Raw genomic sequence first — 21,992 nt, forward strand, 5'->3', positions numbered from 1 at the left:
AGGTCTTATCAACCAAGATATGAAGCAAGGTGGACAGCACTGTGACCATAATGCATATGCAGCATGCCTATAATGCGAAACTGCAAGCTGCCTTATTTATGTTTCTCCTCTAACTACTCTGTGATGGTCAGTAACTGCTTCCGCGTAGAATTATGTTTCCGCGATGTCCGCACCGCTTTCCTTTTGTTTGCGCTTTACAAAATACGGCACGGCTTTACTTACAGGTCACTGCTTCAACGAAGCCTATCAGGAAAAAAATATATAGTGTGTTAGCTAGGTTCGCAGCTGCTCTGTTTATGTTTTGTATATGGAAGAATTTCTTTCCTGGTAGTTTTTTAGCTAGTATCTCACTTTCAGTGCCCCGCATCGTTGAGTTCCTGTTCCCAACAGAATCAGGCGCAATTGTGATGGTTTTTCATGTGTCGGCTCTTGCTTGTTTCAGCTAATGATGCGTTAGTTCATACGCAGTGCCAAAAAATATCTTCATCACGTAATCATGGAGCAGATTCAGTGCACCAATAATCTCGGCATCGCGATGTCTTGCCTGGAAATGAATTCGGTATAAACGTCAATCCTCGAGCGGTACTCGCATGAGCGGGAAAACTTCGTATTTCGGCGCCCGTACAAGGACGACATTGATATTAGAAGCGGCAGGATTTTGAGAATAACGGCGGAATCTAGATTTCAGCTCAATGCAGTGGTCAGTCACGTACCGTAACGCATAACTTGGCATGCATGCTACCCATCGTTTGCGAGCACGCGTGAAGCCTTTTCTGGTTCTGAAGTTGCCTTTCTATTTATATCTTCGTATTATCTAACGCTTTTGTATGGTAACCCAGTCAAAATTATTTCTGGTTCACATTCCTTTCTTTATTTATTTTAGTTTTCTTCTCTTTCACTGTTACTAAATTCACTAAAGTTATCTGCCAACAAGCTTCCTTCTGAAAACATAAATATGTCATTCACCGGAATCCGCAAAAAGCTACAAAGAGAACTTATCCGGCTTCGTTAAAAGAAAGGTTTGCAATTGAAGAAACATGCTTCTCCAGGTCGGACTAGCAGGCGCCATGGTAGGGGCAACAAAGTCAAAGCATTCACTCTACAAAATGATGAAACGCGCGCAACACTTGCGCCTCCAAACAGTCGCGTTGTTACAGAGAGAATCGCAAGTTGCAACACAGTGGTGAAGCAACGCGATTGGCGCAATTTGCCTTCTTCCTTTTCAGCCATTTATCTTGGCAGTTCCGTGACATTACTGATACAATCGACAGCTGGAATGGTCACGGAAGCTTTTTCTCACGTGGCAGAATTCCCCAGTGCCACAGAGTGGCCTTGGACTGGAAACCTACCTTTCTCGCAGACACGTAATACAATACGCGAGCCGCAGAAAAATGAACCAAAAGCCTACGGGAGCTCGTAGGAAGTGAAACGTATACAAGGGAGTAAGAAAACTGTACGGAACAGTACTTGCTTATCTTGGAAAGAGGCCGACTCGCTGCTTCCGAAGCAGTTGCCTCATTGTAAAAGCGAAGTGCTAGAACGGGGCTGTGTATGATGAAAGACTGAATTGCGTATGTGCTGTTTGTGGACTGTGCCTTGACCTCCGCAAAGAGGGCCGCCCTCACGTGCGCCGCGTATGCTGTACCTCGCGTGGTAAAGCAGAATCATTTGTTGCGTGGTATGCACACCTTCTTTCTTGCCTAACGAGCGGCCGGTTAGATATGACGATTGCCGGTGGTGCAATCGATTCGCAAACATTGACGACATCGTTGTTTTGATGCGAGTTTCGTAAGGTGGTAACGATATGGCGACTCTCCGCGAACCGGGAGCATTCAGGCAATCTTAGATATTTGATATTAAGGCAGTCCAGATTGCTGGTGCGTTATGAATGCTGCCGGCTACTTGACAGTCAAGGGTTTTTGCTTTACTCGAGCAGTGACGTGTTCAAATGTGCGTTCGCCTTGCCATTAATAATGAAGCTATAGGATGGCTTCATGGCGATGTAAATGAAGAAGGCTGTTCGGGGAAATAAGAAGAGGCAAGTCTCCATAAGTTCACTTCCTCTGGAAAGGAAGTCTCGCGAAACTATCATTTTACACCATTTTTATTTTTAGCTTACTATAGCGTCAACTTGTTTGGTCATAGCTCACGCTAAGTCATTATGACCGGCTGCTGCTGCCACCGTATTGACACGAAACTCTATAGTATTCAGTGATGTGTCGTACTCGCCTTACACAATTTTTTCAGCGCCAAAGGTGTCACAGCAGCTCAACCACATGGTACAGCAAGAACTCCGGACACACGTGCAATGTTCTCCGCACAGAAACACTTCCCTAAACCATCCAACAATTAAATATGTTTCCCACATGCATCTTTATCGTCCTCGCGGAATTGGTAAGGACTTCATATTGCTTCCGCATCATATTTGGCTCAGAATAGCAGGGAAAACAGAGGGATTAAATGGACAGGACACGGAATGTTTGAGTGTAATTGGAAGCCCTTCCCATTCGTTTGTTACCAGGATATCTTTTCACTATCGAAATCACTTCAATAATTTCGGTGAACGGTGAACATTTTCCACGCTAGATGACATGTCCTGTAGGAATGTAATGAGCGGATAAAAAAATATTTGCGATTCTCTACACCACTCAATTAAAATTGTGTCACAGGGCGCCCAGTCTCCTTGGTAAAAAATGCGCTTATACTGTTCTGAACAATGATTATTTCCTCACCATACGAAAAATGAGACTCTTCTTCTCATGTATATGCATCTACTTTAGTAAACAAACAAATCTTTATATTCTACAGTGTAAAGAAAAGTGTCGATGCCAGCAGCACAAAAAAAAGTTTTCTAAAGAGAAGACCCATTCCTTGAAACAAATGATGTGCGGTATAACAAAGTTCTCCGAGCTCGCCATAATGGAAATTTGACCGTAACGCCATCAATCTCGCGTGCTTGTGGTTTCGGTGACCCTTTTCCTTACACGCAATAATTACACCCTCATCAGATACACATTTAGCAAATAATCTTACACTGGTATTAAGTCGTAGCCACTCAGGTGCTTCGCATAAATTTTGCTGTGTGAAAATTTTCCTTCTCGCCTTCTCAAAGAGTTGTACATGATAAGACAAGCTTGAAATGATGACCGATTATGCTGTGCATGGAAGTTACAAGCCACGTAGATTGCATTATTTTGCAGGAACAATGGGATCCCCAGAGATAATAAGTGATGGAGCAAGAAAGAACAAAATATATACACCATCAGTCGCAGGTATCTATGCATATTGCATCTCTCAGAGTTGCTAACCGACCGAATACCAAAGATGTTGTGTCCCACAGAAAATCAGTTACCGCACACCGTGAACGGATCGCTGAATAACTGCTAGGGCCGGTAATACTGCCAACGAGCGATTACTGTCTGTTAGTGTCTACTAAATTGTTTAGTACGACACATGTACCGCTCGCTAGAGTCTTAAACCATGAGGAATGTGAAATCTCTGGGAAGAAGGCCTAACGAGCATGACGGAAGTGCTTATGGGGACAAGAACGCTTCTGGCAAGCGTTTTATCAGTTTTTTTTTTATATAGTTGCTTTTTTTACGTTCTCGAATATCTGTAGTAGTAGTAATCTAGGCCCTCTGCCGACATACCGAGTCCCTCCAATGTTCTTAGCGTGAACTCCTCCTTTATGTTTACCCACGCAAGAGGTTACGCGTTGCCTTCTTTGTTGTCCTTGACCAGATCAAGCGCCGGCAGTCGGCCAGCAACCTGCCCTCCTTGTCTGCGTTTGCTCTCGACTCTCCCTTGCTCCGGGCTTCGCGCAGCACACGGGTGGATTGCGTGGCTGCCGGAGCAAGGCCACGGCGTGCTGCATTCCGATAACCCCAATGGAAATATAAATCTGTTACAACATCCAGCAGAGCTTGCACACACGCGACCAGCGAGCATAGTTATACTATGCGCGGGAGAGTAGGAGCTTGATCGCTTGCATAGCCAATGCTCGCTGATCGCTCTGCCGTTCGTTACGAATGGTTGCTCCATGACTCCTTTGCACGACATGTGGCGAATATACATTTCTGCATGCATTGCACGAAAAGAGACGGCCTCAATTTGATTAGCATAATGTGAGGCGCTTAGCTCGCGGCGGCGTAACTCTCGTTTTGTATGCTTGCGACATCTAAGTTTTACACATAGCGTGCAACATTGCACGCTGTAAGCAGCAGCTGTGCTGTTTCTCACATACGCATGTCGCACGGAGTCTAAACTTGAAAGCCAGAGTCAGCAAACGTCTTTGCTTCCATGTTTCAAAACATGGGCCGGAAAAGTGCCACCTATAGTTTTCCTATCTTGTTCCGCTTGCATGCATACATAAAGCTGTTGGTTCGATGTTGCGAAAGAAAAACATTGCTGAGCGAATGTGATAGCACAGCCATACGATAATACTTTTGTCGGTTAGGCTTGGTTCGTATTTTTTCCTAAAGGTCGGGTAAGTATGTTCCTTAGGAAGTAGATATCAGCAGGGCTTTTATCAAACTGAATCATCGCAAAATGAGCTTAGTGCTTTTCCTATTATCTTTTTTTGTGCAATACTCACTTGAAAATAGGGAATTTTTCGGGCATAGCTGAGATATTTAGGAATTCAAACACATGTGAGGCTCAGTGGAAGACATCGAGAATCGAAATGACTGCATTTCGCCGTTACGGACCAGTCCTCAGGGTAACTTCATCACATAGTACATCCCAATTATACTTCAGTGAAATTATTCAGTAATTTTTCAAGCAGGCTTGCTCCTTCTGTGTGGATTTTCCAAGGGCTTCAGTGTTTTTTATTTATCTTCTTTATCTTTTGGAGGGGAAGGAGAGGTGTAAACGGGATGAGGGAGCAGCAAGGAGGCTAAATAACATTCGACTAGACATGGTAATATGGAAGTAGTTTATAACAGTGCTCAGAAATGTTGTTTAATTGCCATGAATGTAAATGAAGGTTTGGAAGGAGGACGGTCAGGAATTCAAGCTTTTAGCTGGCGACGATAGAGAAGGTTGTGGGGTTATTGTTTTCCTTCTCGTACGGTACATTTGTAAGGTCACCCTTTAACACCAACCCTGACACTGCGCACCCTTTGTTAGGCGCGAGTATTCAAAACAGGGCTCCAATAAAGCACCTTCGAAATAGCGCGACGAGTGCCGAATATAACTTGCCACTGCCATTTATAATGCAAAGCGAGCTTCCAGCAGCTCTTCATGCGTTCTTTTGACTCAGAGATGATCGGCATAAGCGTGCAGGAACTCCTTGCCCGGGTGAAATTTTGTGCGCGCTACTGCACTTCGTAAAGCGAGACTTGCGGGGAAGGAATCTAGAAAAGCGAATGGGTGTGCACTACAGCGGATGCGCTGCATCAAAGCAGCAGACACGTAAGTGGAAGGTAGCTATTTGACTCCCAAATCGGACCCTGTTACATCGGTACCCCACTCTCTTTCTCTCCGGCATTTTAATATTTGCTCGACGCAGAGTCTTCCGGAAGGGGGAAGAGCCGCGCTTCCTTCCTTAGCGCCGCCTCCTTTCCTTCCTTGTTCAACAAAAAAGAAAAAAAAAACGTAGCAGCATCAACGACACACGCGCGTAACTCTCACCTTTCCTCTCGAGCGCAGAGTGGAGACCGAAAGGCGCAATGCGGACATGGGTGCTGTGCCTGCTGTTGGGGCTCGTGTGCCTTATCGCCATATCCATCGCCACCCTGGTGCTTCAGCTCCCGCCCGAACTCCTGGCTAGCTCTGGGCCCGAAAAGGATTCGGGCCAGGACGGCCCGCCTCTGGTGCCGCAGAAGCGGAAGGGAGACCTAACCATCATCGGGCCTGCAAATGACGTATCCGACACGTTTGATGGCGTTGACAGGGACACGGGGCCACCGCAGTCGCTGCTAGCGCCACAGGACCCGCTACCCGACGCCTATCTGGTTCCTTCGGCGGGCAGTTCCCCAGACACACCCAGCCGAGGAGGTGGCAACAATGACCTCGAGACGAACGTAGACGTGCTCAGCCCCACAGACATAAGCATCCCAGTTGAAGCAGAAACAACCGCGCCCGCTCCGGTTACATCGTCGCCTAGGTTTCCCGAGACCACCGAAGATGGCCGTCCACTCGTCAATACTACGACCGGCAGGGTGGCGGGCTTTAAAACGGAGGTGCTCGGTCGCACGCTAGACGTTTTCCTTGGTATTCCCTTCGCTACGCCGCCCGTAGGAGAGCTCAGATTTAAGAGACCGCTGGCAGTGCGACCATGGGATACCGTTCTGGACGCGAAGGAGATGGGTCCGCCGTGCTACCACATTTCTTTCGCATCCAGCTGGAGCTGGGCTGCCAGCAAGAAACCCGAAAGCGAAGATTGCTTGCACTTAAACGTGTGGTCTCCCGACACAACAGGACGCAACACGACGAATGTCTCTACAGGACTGAGACCCATGATCGTATTCATTTACGGTGGAGGTTTCAACATCGGCTCCACGGACTGGGAGTTCTACGATGGTGGCGTGCTTGCAGCTTACGGTGACGTTGTGGTGGCCTCCATGAACTATCGACTCGGGGCACTGGGCTTCCTCAACGCGGACATCGAAGACATCCCTGGTAACATGGGGCTGTACGACCAGCACCTGGCTCTACGCTGGCTACACGAGAACGCGAGATCCTTCGGCGCCGACCCTGCTCATGTGGTGCTTATGGGAGAAAGCGCTGGCGCCGTGTCTGCTGGCCTGCATCTAATTTCGCCCATGAGCCGCAACATGGTGAAGCGCGTCATCCTGCAGAGTGGCAGCCCGTTGTGGGACACACCGGACAACACGGCCGACGGAATTAAGAAGGCCACAGAGTTCGCGGAGATCTTCAAGTGCGCCAACTCCACGTACAACTTCCAGGATGGGGCCGCAGCCGATGACGTAGTTCGCTGTCTGCGCGATATCGACGCTGACACGCTCTTCCGCACGGCCGAGAAGGCCCTGGGAAAGCGTGTGCTCACGTACCACCCTCGGCACGGCGATGACTTCATGCCAATCAACGCGCATGAGGCTCTCAAGCAAGGACTCTTCAAGGACTCGGACGTGCTTCTGGGTGTCAACAAGGACGAAGGCAGCATCTTCGTCGCCAACACGCTTCCTTACATTTTTCTCAACAGCCTAGCGCCAAACATAACCAAAGATGAAGCGGCGTTCTACCTCATCTTCTTTTTCCAGTACATCATCCGGACAGGTACTCGCGACATCAGGGACCACTACTTCAAGAACATCAAGGACCGAGACTACCCGAGCGTTCGAAACGCATTCATCGAGGCTATCGGCGATTATCTTCAAATTTGCCCTACCATTTACTACGGTGAGGTGTACTCGGAGTTCAACAACAGCGTCTATTTCTACCACTTCTTGCACCGTCCCAGCAACAGCTACTGGCCAGAGTGGCTGGGCACGGCGCATTTCGACGAGGTGGAGTTTGTGTTTGGTGTGCCCCTCAGGTTCCCCGACCAGTTCACAGAAGAAGAGGTGATGTTCTCGCGTCAAATTATGGATATCTGGATGACCTTCGCGAAAACGGGGTGAGTACAATGCTTCAATGTTTGCACGCAGAGATGGGAGATATATCCAACTAAACTGACGGCCTACTGTTTCTTACTCTTCGCCATAAGAGGGCTGATCCCTTGTGAGCTACTAACAATGGTTAGCAGGTGCATTTCGCTCTCACAGCGCGTTTGTCACTCGATCATGCCTTGCCTCCTCCTGAGCAGGTTTATGTAATTATTTTTAGTTAAGTTCCATGTACTGATTAGTGCCTTCGTTGTAGAAACGTAACAATAATCTAGCGTTATGACAGCTGAGGAGTGCTACGGAAAGCTAGCACTATTCTAGGACCCACTACAAAAAGGTTAAACGATAGTGGCCGAGTGAACGCGCATACTGCATCTAAGCATTTTGGCTATTGGCATGCCAATTTTGGAAGATTTGAAGGTCTTTGTGGCCTTAGTCTATGTTTTTCTCAAGAAGTACACACCCAGCCTCAACTTTCTTGCGTTACAGTTCTAATTATGGCACTGTTGAATCATTTCGCTTGAGCATGAAATTTCTGGGTATTCCATACAGACAAGTCAGCTCGAAATCACATCGCATGCAATTAGCATGAAGTACTTCAGACAATCGAAAATGCCGCAAGCTGACACATGTTCCAGACAAGTCATTGGTCCCTCAAGGGGAAGAAATCTAAATATGCCAAAGAGCATTTAAGCAAATAAATGTGAAGGCTAAGCACAATAAGTAATGAAGTGCAACAGTATGTCACAGTTGTGAAAGTAAACTGAACATAACAGAAACTAAACACGTGAAAAGCGCTGAAGTGATTGGCATACATTGTTTTACGCAAACGTGTTAGGGGTACTGCGCACCCGTCACGGTGGCTCAGCCAGCTAAGGCGTTGCGCTGCTGAGCACAAGATCGCGGGATTGAATTCCGGCCGCGGCGGTCGCATTTCGATGAAGGCGAAATGCAAAAACGCCCGTGTGCTTGCGTTGTAGTGCACGTTAAAGAACCCCAGGTGGTCAAAATTAATCCGGAGCCCTTCACTACGGCGTGCCTCATAATTAGAACGGGTTTTGGCACGTAAAACCCCAGAAAGAAGAAGAGGTACTGCCCGAAATCCGGCATGATCGGCCGCCTTGTAGCAGATTTTGTCGCGATAAATTTTTGGTGGGAGCCTTGTGCACATAGAGGGGCAGGCCAGAAGGTTTTTCTGGAGGAGTGTTCACCCACTTGACCGGGCAGGGGGATGAATGGGAGAAGGGGGTCCTTGAAGGCCACATATTAACACAGAATTTCGGGGGGAGGGCGGCTATTATATAAATTAATAGTCTTATTAATTTATATATTAAAATTCTCGCGAGTAACAGACGACTACGAAAGGAGTATACACACATAGACAGGGCAAGCGCGGTCTTGTTCATGTGTGTGTTCTTACTGCGGCTGTTAGTTTCGCGCGAGAATCTACTTACGCACATCGACAGCGGTGATCGCGATCTATGTACGTTGACTATGAGGCAATCGCCTTATTTTAGAATGAGTGTCTCGGTAATTACCACCGGAAGCGAAGCAGGCGGTGGTTATTCTTGTGAACAGTGGTGCTGCCTGCGACAAGGCGCTTTCCCCACGCGCAGTTATCTTCGGATCACCCAAATTCTCGGCCCAACTAGCTGCGCAGGGGTGGAAGTCGTGAAACCGGCGAACGAGGGCGCTGCGCGATCTTGATGTTCACCTGTACCTTATCGCCGGTGCACAACTTGCCGCTATTCTCTTTACTTCGTCTCGACTTTCCAAGGAGAATGAAAAACGATATTTCTCAATTAAACATGCACAGGCTACTACAAATCAATTGACACGGCAGCAGGCTTTGCCGTAATTGAGTGCGTGTATCAAAATTATTTTAGGCACTAGCCGCTAGAATAGAGATCAGCGCGGAATTTCATATTTCTAACCCCTCAATAGTCACGAAATACCTCCCATTTCTCAGCACAGCTCACCGCGGAATTGCTCTGCATTTCACCAGTCTAGCTGCTTTGACGTGCGGACATTTAAGGATGTTCTTATACAACCGTTTTTTTCTATGTATTTCTTGCTTCTTTGTTTTTCTTGGAGTGCTCACACAAAATTGTTTTCATGTGTATTTTTTTTAAGGATTCAACTACATTAGTGTGTTATGCAGTTAAGCGACACGCTACTGCCTTAAAATAGACAGAAAAGCTCTTTTCGTGTGTAAAGGACTGAACAAATGCTGGGCGTGCTGAGATTCCTTGGAGAATTAAAAAGTACAGCGCTTCGAACGATCCAGTGTGTCAAATGATGCCGCTTCCGTGGTTCCTGAATACCCACATTGCGATCCCCTCTTCCTCCCATTCCGCACCCGTTCGGCACTCTGGCAGGTGCGCTGGGACGACACTTGCAGCCTCTATCCGTTTGGGTGCACACGCCAACGAAAGCGAGGTTATGTCAGCCCTTTGCTTTCGCAAGCGCGAGATGCGGTTTCGAAGCCCGTACGACAAAGCGCGCTGATTAATTTGTCGCTGCTTTATCGTAGAACACATGAGAATAGGGCCCGTATTCACAAAAAGCTCTTACGCTACAATTTTTCGTAAGTGCAACTTCCAGCCAATCCTAATGCTATACATATGATTAGGGAAGGCGGCTGGCCAATGACAACTTACGAAGCAGAAGCTTTGTTAATACGGCCCCGAATGTTCATTGTTCTCGACTCAGTTTTCTCGATTCCAATTCCGGATGGCATAAGTCGTTAGCGCCATTGAAGCATGTCACTTTCAATACGTCCAAAATTTGAGATCGCGCTTCTAATCGGCAAACATGGGATGCAATTTCCCACGTGCGCTCTTAATTCACCACTAGAATTAGCCATCAGGCACATAAGAGGGCTGCGCAAGGAGCTATGGCACCGAGACTGATTAGAGGACCGGAAAATGACAGTATAGATTAGAGAGTGAGCGCTGGTATCGTCGATGTCTTAGTTGAGATTAGAAGAAGTGGAGTTGGGCAAGCGACGTAGTACGTGGAGCAGATGATCGGGGGTCTATTTGAATAGCAGAACTGCGACTGAATTCACGAAGCCGTTCGTTCGTGTGAAGGATCATTGTCATTTGTCGGCCGCCATAGCTAATAATATATCCATCATCGCGATTGGCCGAAATTCGTTCTTACGAACAATTTTAGCGTAAAAAGTTTTTGTAAATATGGGCCCTGGTGACGAGGGGAGTGACAAGCAGCCGAAGACAGCAGAGGATAGAACCAGGTGAAGCAAGAGAGGAGTTACTGTAGATTGCTGGGTGAAGCCGTCGTCCTGCAGTGTACATTAATAAGCTGACGGTGATAATGACGATAGAGGTAATTTCTAAAATTCATAATATCTATTCCGGACACTCCTTGTCTCATGAAGAAATAGAGCTTTACAAATATGCTCCTACCATATGCATCCTTATACGTAACTCCGACACTGTTGTACAGTTAACATATACCCATATACATGCTGTACATACTGCTCCGTTGTAGTGACGGTGAAGAGCCCGACAGAGCAAAAACTCTGATTGACGAATCTAACATACATAATAATAACATAAACGTGCCAACCTACCCTATTACATCAGGTCAAAAAGATAATGGTAATAATAACATAATAACATACTGTACATATAAACTACTGCACATACATAACATACATGTGCGTATGTATGTAACATACAACTCTAATCCTCACAAGTAGCGCTAGGTTCCATAAATTCCCATCAGCAGCCGCATGGAATTCGTATCAAGTGTAGAATAACATGCGCATATGGACATTTTCTTGCTCTGTTGCATGTCACACATTTGTGTTCACACTTATAATGTCACCTTTCTAAGTCTTTAGCACTGAAGAAGTCATAAAGTTCGCGCGTATAGGGTCGTACTTAGCCCTGGGAAACGTGCGCGACGGTGACGCCTCTGTGGTCGCCCGCGTGGAAGAAGACGAGCTCAAGCAGCCGAGCCGCTGATGCGCGCACACGTGGAGGAAGTAAGACGTGCCGTTTTCTTTTCCTCTTCCGCGATTCCCTGAGGGCGGCGGAGACTCTTACGTCGCGCCAGATTTACATTTCAACACGCCGCGCGCAATCTGGCGCGTGAGCGGGGAATCCGGAGGGCATTGCGAATGTTTCAGCCTAAGAAAAATGTAGGAGAAAAGCAGGAAATACGTCAATGATAAGACAAAACAGAAAAAAAAAGAAGACGCGCACGAATTCGGAGGAGAAGAAACTTTGCAGTGCGTTCTGTAACTGGCGGAGGCAGCCCCGCAGATACACTGCTGAAGAGAAAGTGAGGAAACCACGAGTCCACGAAGAGCGTGTGTCACAGTTCGCTGCGTCAACAGATAGCGCTCGGCGGCCTCTTACTCTGCTTGTTTCTTTCTCTTATTACTGTCGATTTCCTTCCTTCCTTTTTTGTTTTATTTAATTTCTCATTTCCATGTCACGAAGATGCGAACCCGTTTTTAGACAGCATGTGGTCACGGGGTATCATATTTACGCTGGTGATGCTCTTCAGGCTTCTTCATCACGGGTAAATTATGGGCTTTTTCGTACCAAAACCGCGGTCTGATTACGAGGCATGCCGTAGTTGAGGTCCCGGAATATTTTGGATCACCTGGCGTTCTTTAACGTGCACTTAAATCTAAGTGCACGGGTGTTTTCGCATTTCGCCCCCATCAAAATCGTGATCACGGTAGTATGCCAGTTGTTAATCGGAATGGTATCTCACGGAAGCACTTATGATTGCTGTCTTACGGGTAACCCGAACGTACATATATTAATCTCATTTTTTATGTGCCTGGAGAAGAGGACCAACTAATGTTTCCTCGCGCTAGTTCAATATGAATTCTCGCATTGTGCGACGGACTACGGACAACAAGCGTCATGTCTTCATGTCAGCAACGATGGAATCGTGTATTCCGAGTGAAAGTCACGTAAAAGTAGTGCGCGAGCCGGGGCGTCTCTTCCTTCAGAGCAATTCGTGTTCGCTCAGGCGAGGTGATACCCGTTGTTCGGGTGCTTATATCGGCTTGGACCTCGCTCGCCACATTGTACACCTGGCCTGGCGGCCATTGTAATGTAACTCCCCAGTGTAACTGACGCCCGTTATTGATTACAAACAGCTACCGCGTATGTAGCCTAGCAGCTGCAGTATTTGCAGGGCCAAGTGTGAGTCGATTAAATTTAGTTATGCCTGAATACTATATTTCATCTAGTAGAGACTGGTGCGGGGTGTCAAGCTTAGTATAACTGTTGTGGCAGCCTTTTCTGACGGCGTCAATAAGTGTCGTGACTATGGGAGTATCAATATTACTTAATTACGTCACATAGTCTTGCACATATTACACGCCTACTGCTCCTGAAAAGCTGTACGTTGAAGTATAACGTGTGTCGAGCTTCAAGTGACCTACTGTCACATTTCTAAATAATAATGAAGAATTTGTAAAAAAAAAAAAACAAGAGCAGAATTTGATGTACTACAGCTAAAATCTCTACTATACCATGTCTGTATTGTTCTAGTATTTACAGAAGCTTTAATAATCGTCTGCAGCAGATTACGACGTACACGACTATTCGCACCTAGAAGTGCATGCAAGTTTTTCTACGTGTTGCAACAGACACGGTAAACACATTTTCGTCACGGTGCACGAGACACATGGTACAATGCAGTGTCTGAGTCGAGGTCTGGCCCGTCGGAACCAGCATGAAATAGTTAATTGCAAGACATCTCGTATGATCGGGAAGCCGAAACGTCAACCCCTTTGACAACTCCACTTCGCTCGGCATTTTGATTTTTTTTTTCTGCTTCTAATATGCCCCAACACGCTAGAAACTTGTTTGGTTAATTTTTCAGTAGGCCAAGTCACACGTCAGATCACACAACATCGGGCCGTACCACGTGTGTAACAGCGGAAGTTTCCACCTATACTCCCACGAGACACGACCACTTGCTCGCGCTATAATTATATATGCGCGCATCATACGCGATATTGAGATAGGAGAGGGGTCTGGTGGGGACGACTTGGGCCACGACTGACATCCTTGTCGTCCGAACAATAGCCAGATCGCTAGATATTTCCTCGACACGAAGACACGACGTGAATCACAGTTCAGTCATTTCTTCCGCCTCGCAGAGCTCGCAGCGAGCGTCGTCGCGTTTTGGGGTCAGGCAAAACAAGAAGCGACCCGAACGGCTCCATCGAACGGCCCCAATCAGAGGCATACAGACGGCCCATGCTGGAGCGAAGGGTCTGCTTAGGCAGCTCTGTGTAGCCAAAGAAAGCAGCAAAGACAAAAGAATCATAGGTTGGGCTAAAGTAACACTCGAAACAGATCTCAGGATGGGTAAGAATACTGGCTTCTCTAATGCAATCGTTGCCGTCTTTGGCACAGCCTTACAGGTAGGCGTTTTCAGGCCGCCCAGTCAGTGGCGCAGGAAGAAAGTGCCAGGTGTTCATACATTCTCCAGAACTCTCCAGCTACCGCATACAAACACGCACCCACATATGTTTCCATAGCGCACCTTTATCAAGAACTCCTTTGTAAGGACGTACGCGTTTTCATTGGTCTTGCGCACCGCTGTGACTGAATGAGAGATAATCATTTATTATTGACGGTGAGCTTGACTGCCCAAGGAGCTAACTTTTCTACGCCACAGTGCGAGGTTTCAAACTATTTTCTACCACCTCGGGTCCACAACGTGGAGTGATGGCACGGTACATCGGCGCTTTAGCTTTCCCCCACCATCTGGATGAGGTCGGACGACCTCGTTGCTCAGCAGTAGAAGCCATAGCAACTGAGCAATTAACATAGGTGGGTGCATAAAAAAAGATACTGTGAGTTTATAACGTCTCGAAATAGCACAGTGAGTTATGAGGGCGGATGCCGTGGTGGAGGGTTCCGGATTATTTTGACCAACGTAACGTGCACCAAAAGCAAAATGGAAGAGCGTTTTTTTTTTTTTTTTTTTTTTTTTTTTGCGTGCCACCCCTATTGGAATGCGACCGCCGAAGCCGGGTATTGAACCCGCTACCTCGTGCGCAGCACCCGGACGCCATAACCACTGCGGCTTGCAACACTTTACTACGGCGGGTACCTTGACAGCCGTCTGAATTAATGAATGAATGAATTAATAATTAATTAATTAATCATTTATTTATTAATGAGCCAATGAATGGTTGAGACTATAAGTAAATCACTCTTAAACGAATATTTACAGAGTGCGCAAACTGCTTGCGTACGATGAGTTAAAGAACCATTGACAACTAATTATTTGTTAGTGACTCTTATGTTTATATGGGTATACATATGTATCTCATAATCACGGAATGAAGTCATTAATGCTCTAACATGACACATAATCGCGCTTGAGAACCCGCCGCGGCTCCTCAGTGGAGAGTTTGTTTTATTATTACTGCTTCTTCCGCTAATTAGCAGCCGTTGTACCTTTCACGCTGTGCAGCCCCTTCAAGCGCTGTGCGCACAATTGTGCATGCCAAGATAGTGCATCAAAAGCAAAAGCACAAATGGAAATAATGACATTTTAAAACGTGGCGCATGCATATTGAAACACGTCAAATTTGACCTCTGCCGCAAGTTTGAATAATATGCGCAAAGTGTTTTAGTAAGACGAATTTGAAGTTATTGAATGTTGGGTGTTTGCTCTCGGTGTCAGTGTGACGTCATATAGCGGGTTCACTTTCGTGGTTTTTCCCACTGATTTACATCAGGCATAATGCTCAAGCAACTGGATAGTTGCTATCCAAGTATGCTGGACATGAAAATTGCTGATGATCTAGTATCAGATGTTCCTGTAGAGAGCTCTCAGATGGAGTCCACATACTATGACCCCGTGAAAACTCTCTGAATTGAAAGTTTCCAATTCGTTCTTCAGCTAAACGCTCTGCAGGATTCTGAAGATGCCAGGAATGTGTTAAAACTAAATTTTCAATGGCCATTATTAACTGGCGTGTGAAAAAGTTTGTTAACTTTGTAGCCAGTTAACTCAACCAGCATGTAAGCAAATAAAAATTTCTGGGAAACAAAGCGAAAGTTCGCTTGGACACGGCCACTTAGGAAAAGTTGGCCTCCACGCCTCTTTTGGGAGGTCATCGACCTCGCCCGTTGTCTTCCTTTTTCCACCCGGCCCAGCAATCTCCAACGCACGCTCCCGTCATTCAATCAATCGAGCCGGCTATAATCAGGTCATGAGATTGAGTGCGTGGAATCATTTCGACTTATACGCAAGCTGCTGGCAATAGCAGGCTTCTCCGAACGTAGTAACCGCAAGGGTCATAAGCCGCGACCCTCTTCCTAGTTCTATACAAGTGCCTACTGTCACGCCCCTCGAAATTGTTTCCGAGGGCGCCGTCGACAGGGCGCATGAAGAAAGCGAGGCGCTGGTGAAAACAAAGGACGTCGACCGCTTAGCAAACAAGACGGACAGAATCGACAGGAAAGGATCAGCGCTCGCCCCGGCAGGCACACGCGTCGACTGGTCAATGAAGGCACGACGTGGCCCGGGTTAAGCAGCAAGAAAGCGCTCTTGGAACGCGTGCGCGCACCAGTACGAGTGCGCTTGTGTCGGCGGCTGCCTGTCTCGTCGACCGGGAAGTGGGAACGGAACTAAGGGGTCGTCTGCATGCCCCGAGCCAGCGCGATTACTTCCGGCTCGGCTTAGTTCACCTTCCGCGGGATTCGTGGAGGTCACGGCGTTTTTTCCGCGCCGTTGAGCGCCGAACGTATAAAGAGCGCGAGCCTCTCTTTGTATACGGCCCGCTGTTCTCGAATATAGGGAGCGTATCGGCTGAAGATTGCGTGCTGGGTTTTCCCAGGTCCGGGGTAACGCCCCCGTTACGTGGCGCGATGGAGCGCCCCAGATTAGACGAAACCGTTTTACGGGCACTGACGTAACGTGCGCCTTACTTTCACCTGTCTTCCAGTACTTGGGTGCGAGCTGAAGAAAAAAAAATATTCGCAGTGGAGCGTGATAAGATGGACAAGCGACAGTCAACACCGCTTAGAACGTTTAGGTTACTTCGGGAGTTGCCCCGCACACTAAGTTATACGTGTCCGATCTACTTGAAACGTACACACTTCGCCAATATAAAAAGGAACATCTAATCTGTGTTCTAATAGCGATTGTTGCAAGCGATTAAATTTCAGCTTTCCTGAATCATGCTAGTTCACGTGACGAAGAATCCTTACGATGGAGCTTTTTACTTCAGCGTATAGGAACAAGAAAAATGTCTTACTTTGAAAAAAAAAATCTGGTGTCCCCTTTCATAATGGCACACCGTGTACTTGATGGTCTTGATTTCTTGCACTAGTAACCCATTACTCGGCTATACAACAACCAATAATCATTACCCGCGGCAATGGCTTAGCGGCAAAGGCGTTGCGCTGCTGAGCGCGAGATCGCGCGCTCGATTCCCGGCCGCATTCCGATGGCCGAGAAATGCAAGAACGCATAATGAAATCATGATTTCGGCACGTAAAACACAATAATCTAATTTTTAAGCTAAACATTATTCGTTCGGCACGTGGCTGACGCATCAACAGGCTTCGTAGCAAAGCTATGCGGTAATCATACAAAACATGCTTGCAGTGTTATATAAGGTGGGGTGTCGGTGAACGCCTCGCATTTGCTTCTAGTATTTTGCGGGGTGCAGCGACTTTGCGCTGAACTCTCATGTAGAACCGAAATTTTGAGACACACTGCAGCGGAAACAATGTCTTTTTTTCGTCAAAGCATTAATAAGGGCTGCGGATATTATATAGAGCTACGGATATTATTAAGTATATGCTAATCACTAATTAATTTAATAATGAAGTAAATTCTGCTGGTTAATTTCACAATTAGTTACCCTAAGGCACTCGCACATGCATGTGCGATTGATGCCGGTCACCGCTCAAGGCATGTATACACTTGGCAGGAATCTTGATGTGGCAGGAATATTGATGTCGGCACCATGCAGTTTCGAGGTATTCGTCCTCAAACGCTGCCAGAAAAATACATTAGTGTTCTTCTTAGCTTTGTCCCGTATTGTGCAAAGGGGGATTTTTGCGTATATATTACCCGACACGTCAGTGCATTTCCCGTTAGGTGTGTGGGGAGGTATCTCAAAACTGGTGCTATAGTCTCAGAATTACTACTAAGCGTCTGTGCTTGGAGTATGCTATCAAGCTTGAGTTACACAATCGAAACTATGCCTAAACAAATAAATGGTTGTCAGCGGCATGAGATTAACTTATTAGTTATTCCATGAATGACACGCATTTAATGGAAGCCGGCACCGCTATAGTTTTGCGCTGCTGCAAAAGAAGTAAGGGCATCATCTCCTCTGCACTGTTTTCCCATTTGAAGTACGTTGTACGTTTCACGTTGTTGCATGCTGTAGGATATCCCACTTCCCGGTGCGTACTTTGGTTCTTATAACGGCACACTCATCGTACGGTGTAGAATGAACACGACGCCGCCACGTCGAAAATGCGTCGCACACACGTTCCATGTCGTTGTGGCTGCAAAGCGCGGTGCAGTCAGCTCACTGCAAATCCCAGAATCACTAGGACGCAGTTGAGCATGTACCTCGGTTAGCCTATTCCGTGCTTATTTTTTATTCATGAAGACGACTGTCCTCTTCATGGTAAAGTTTGCTTGCTTTTACGTGCGTAATTACGCTCTTGGTGGCGAAGCTTAGCTTCGTCTGTACTTCTATGAAAATCAATTGCAAGAGCGGGCTTCTCCACACGAAGATGCTTATTGCGGAGAAGATAGCTTTGACGAATGCGTTAGCGAACAGATAAAGCAGCTGTAGAACAAAACAGAAAGCCTAAATGTTGCCAAAACAAGCGCGATGGGATGCCTATGTTTTAAAACATTTTTTTTTTTTTTTTTTTTACAACTGAACGGCAATTCACTCTTGCGTCTAGGTCGTCTGAACGCTCCAGTGAGCCTGGACTAAAAAAAATAAGACTGCGTGACTATATCTATTCATATTTCCTTCAAAGCTAACATTTAAATACCCGCGCCCGCAAAAGCTGCGAAAATTGGTGTCGTCAAGACGAGCTGGAAAGTCAAACATACCGGGATGGACATCGCATTCGTTTCCCACCGCCGTAACCAAATTGGGGCTAAGAGGTCAGGCCATCCCCGTTCGCGTCATTCCTCCTCGCCACCGGAAGGAAATGTCCGGCAACTACCACCACGTGCTCCGCGTCGTAAGGAGGAGGGAGCCGGTGGTTGTTAAACAGGAGCCGGCCGCCGCCGCTTTCCTCTCTCTTGGCGCGCAAGGTTACTCGATCGCGCACGCTGAGGCGGCCTTGTTTCCTCGGCGGTTATATAACCGCTCTGCGGACGTGCTTTGCCGCTGGGACGACGGAAAAGATCGAGGTCGGCTTTCCAGGAGTTGTGGCGAAGCCCTCGGTACGGAGCAATAATAAAGCACTTAGCGAGGTGGTGTTCACTTTGTGCATGTGGCTGACAGACAGACAAAAAAAAAAAGCGAAGTAAGAAAGGAAGGACGGAAAGAAATGCTGACCAATGGACAGACAGGCAGATAAGATAGCAGGAGCGAGCGATTAAGTGGGTGAGTGAGTGAGCGAGTGAGTGAGTGAGTGAGTGAGTGAGTGAGTGAGTGAGTGAGTGAGTGAGTGAGTGAGTGAGTGAGTGAGTGAGTGAGTGAGTGAGTGAGTGAGTGAGTGAGTGAGCGAGCGAGCGAGCGAGCGAGCGAGCGATTGATTGGCTGATTGATTGATTGATTGTGTGATTGATTTTTCTTCAACACTGAACCAATCGTGCTGTGTAAATTCTCTTTTTTTACCTTGTCATTGGCGCTGTCCGTAATCATATGCGCTGTCCGTATACGTATGTTCATTGCCTCGGCTCATCAGCAATGGAGCATCATTAAAACAGTTGACAGTTAACAAGAACTTTATTGAAAGGTCGGAATTGGGGGGAGCTGATGGAGCCGGGAGGATCCGGCGGAGTCGAGCGACAAAGAATGCACAATAACGTTATCGCATTAGACGAATAAAGTTCTGCCAACCACGATTCAATACACCAAGGCCGGAATAACGTGCGAGGATAGCTTTCGCTCGATTCTATTCTTTTTTTTTTTCATCGACCACCGCTCGCGACTCGCTGATTCTATAGTGATGACGCAGGCGGAGCGCAGCTGGGAATTGTGAAACGCGCGAAGGAAAAGCATTGGAATAGAATTCGGTACGTTAAATCCAGATTTGTTTTGTACAACAACATCTCGCTCGTAGGCACGCACACATTATAATAGATAATTAGATATGATGAAGAAAAAGAAAAAAACATGCATAAATTAACAGCGGAGCTCTTTACCACACGACCACGTGATGCTCCCAAATTTTTTGTGCGTTTAGCATTCTTTGGGAACTAACCGCAATTTCTTGTGGCTGTCGAACCGCTTTCGTGGGCCGACCCCTATGGTAGTACTCGTGGTACCAATGGTACTACACTCGGTATGGGGGAGCATTCCTGCATTGTTCCCTTGCGACAGCTAGCTTTTTAGACGCTGTCGTTGAGCTACTGCTTCTAGGGTCCTTGAGGAAGTGGCGTTCGAAGTACTGGTTGGCTCCCGCGTACGGGCAAGGCACCGTGGTAAGGAGAACGCCACCCATTACACAAAGTGCAACATAGGGCCACAAATAACCACCTCCCAAAGCGCGCTTAACGCATGCTTGGATAGTAACTGGGGTTGGTTCTTCATAAACGTTTTTGAAGGTTTGGCTGTATCTAACAACTATGAGTACCACACGTCGTGTTTACTGCGCTTGTACTAAAGCGCAATCACAGGCAAGGTTCAGGGAGGCAGTCCAGTTTGAACATAATGCACAGAATACAACATAGAAGACAGAGCTGCGTACACAGCTGTGCAGGATCGACTATCCCAGGCGTGTCTAGCACTGTGTTATGTTATGTTATGTTATGTTATGTTATGTTATGTTATGTTATGTTATGTTATGCTTAAACAGCAGATTGATGCAATGAACAACAAAACAATTTTTTTTAGTGAGCCATATAGCTATAATGGGAAATGAAACGGCGGACGAGTTAGCCAATATGGCCAGAGATTTAGCGATAAGCAATTTCTTGGTACCAAACTAACACCACATATTGCACTTTAAAGCGAACATCTGTACATCTTGTCAACTTGATCGGCGGGATGAGCCGACGAACTACAAACTCCACATCGCGAAACCAGTACTAAGAGAACTGAGAAACTGTAGGCACAGGGACCGCTTCTAGGAAGTCGTTCTCTGTCGCCTCATAATAAGACCCAGAAGACTAACTCACAGTTTTCTTCTACTAAATGAACAACGGCCTATATGCCTGACATGCCAAGGACCATTAGCAGTTCTGTACATTGTAATTTCTTGCCAACACTATGAAATGGCAAGTCGAAACGTTTTTACTGCATTTTTTACATATCGGATACCACTACACCCAGTGCTATTCCTAGGAGACACATTAGAAAACACTTTCAAGTATTTGCCAACTATAGGAACTCTGAAACAGCTTTAGCCATTTAGACCACTGACAAATAATGTCTGTGAGACTTGGTTACAAACCTTTCTGTTTTATAACACGATCACCCTGTTCTTGGTGCAGTATAGCCGGAACCGGCTGCTGCGCCAATAAAATCCTAATTTACTTACTCAATTTTTCTAGATAAATGCTGAAGAATGCCCGCTTTCTGTAAACCACCGTTCGCACCATATCATTTCTCATCGCTGTTGACTATACTGATAGTTCTTTCCGTGTCCCAAATGTTACCTGCAGCAAGCCGCCGGCCATGGATGGCACGCCATGGCCTCGCTTCTCGGAACTTAACCCGGTGCACATGGAACTGAGCCCCAAGCGGTTCCGGCTGGGCAAAGGGTTACACGCCGACCACTGCCGATTCTGGAAGAAGTTCATTCTCAAGTGACGTACCCCGCATCCTCATCGTAGTACATTTCCATTTACAAAGGCAAGTGAACGGCCACGGCACCCAGGTAACGCTCCTGCGCTATAACCGACAAGCGAACGCTTATAAAATCGAAGCAGCTAAGTTTTCTTGCAGTTCCTATGCTGCCAAGCTATAATCTATAGTTTTGATGCGGCCTTCGTGTACCTCACCACACCTATTTCAACGTGTACGTAAATTTCACGCCATTAGCGAATGGTTTTCAGACATATTCATTCTCACCCAGCTTCCGTAGGTATTCTCAGAGACCACTGAGATGAAGAGTTGTTGGAACGTCCATAATTTATTCTTTTGGTTCTTATAGCTGCTGCGGAACCTAGCGCAAATTGCTGCGTCTTTGGTCGCGCGATTTACACTGTGGAAACTCATGCGGGCAATCGGCTTTGTCGGGACTGTCGACT

The 21,992-nt window shown here is 46.8% G+C and overlaps 1 protein-coding gene across 1 annotated transcript; it reads left to right on the forward strand.

The window, feature by feature from the left end:
- The first annotated feature begins 5,649 nt into the window (after positions 1-5,649).
- Positions 5,650-21,575, forward strand: LOC119456316 (acetylcholinesterase-1-like). Its single transcript, XM_037718014.2, has 2 exons — positions 5,650-7,579; positions 21,405-21,575. Exons 1-2 carry the CDS (start codon positions 5,670-5,672, stop codon positions 21,550-21,552), a joined length of 2,058 nt encoding a protein of 685 aa, XP_037573942.1. The 5' UTR covers positions 5,650-5,669; the 3' UTR covers positions 21,553-21,575.
- Positions 21,576-21,992: the final 417 nt, after the last annotated feature.

Source organism: Dermacentor silvarum, chromosome 6 (genome assembly GCF_013339745.2).
Source record: "Dermacentor silvarum isolate Dsil-2018 chromosome 6, BIME_Dsil_1.4, whole genome shotgun sequence".
Lineage (NCBI taxonomy): Eukaryota > Metazoa > Arthropoda > Arachnida > Ixodida > Ixodidae > Dermacentor > Dermacentor silvarum.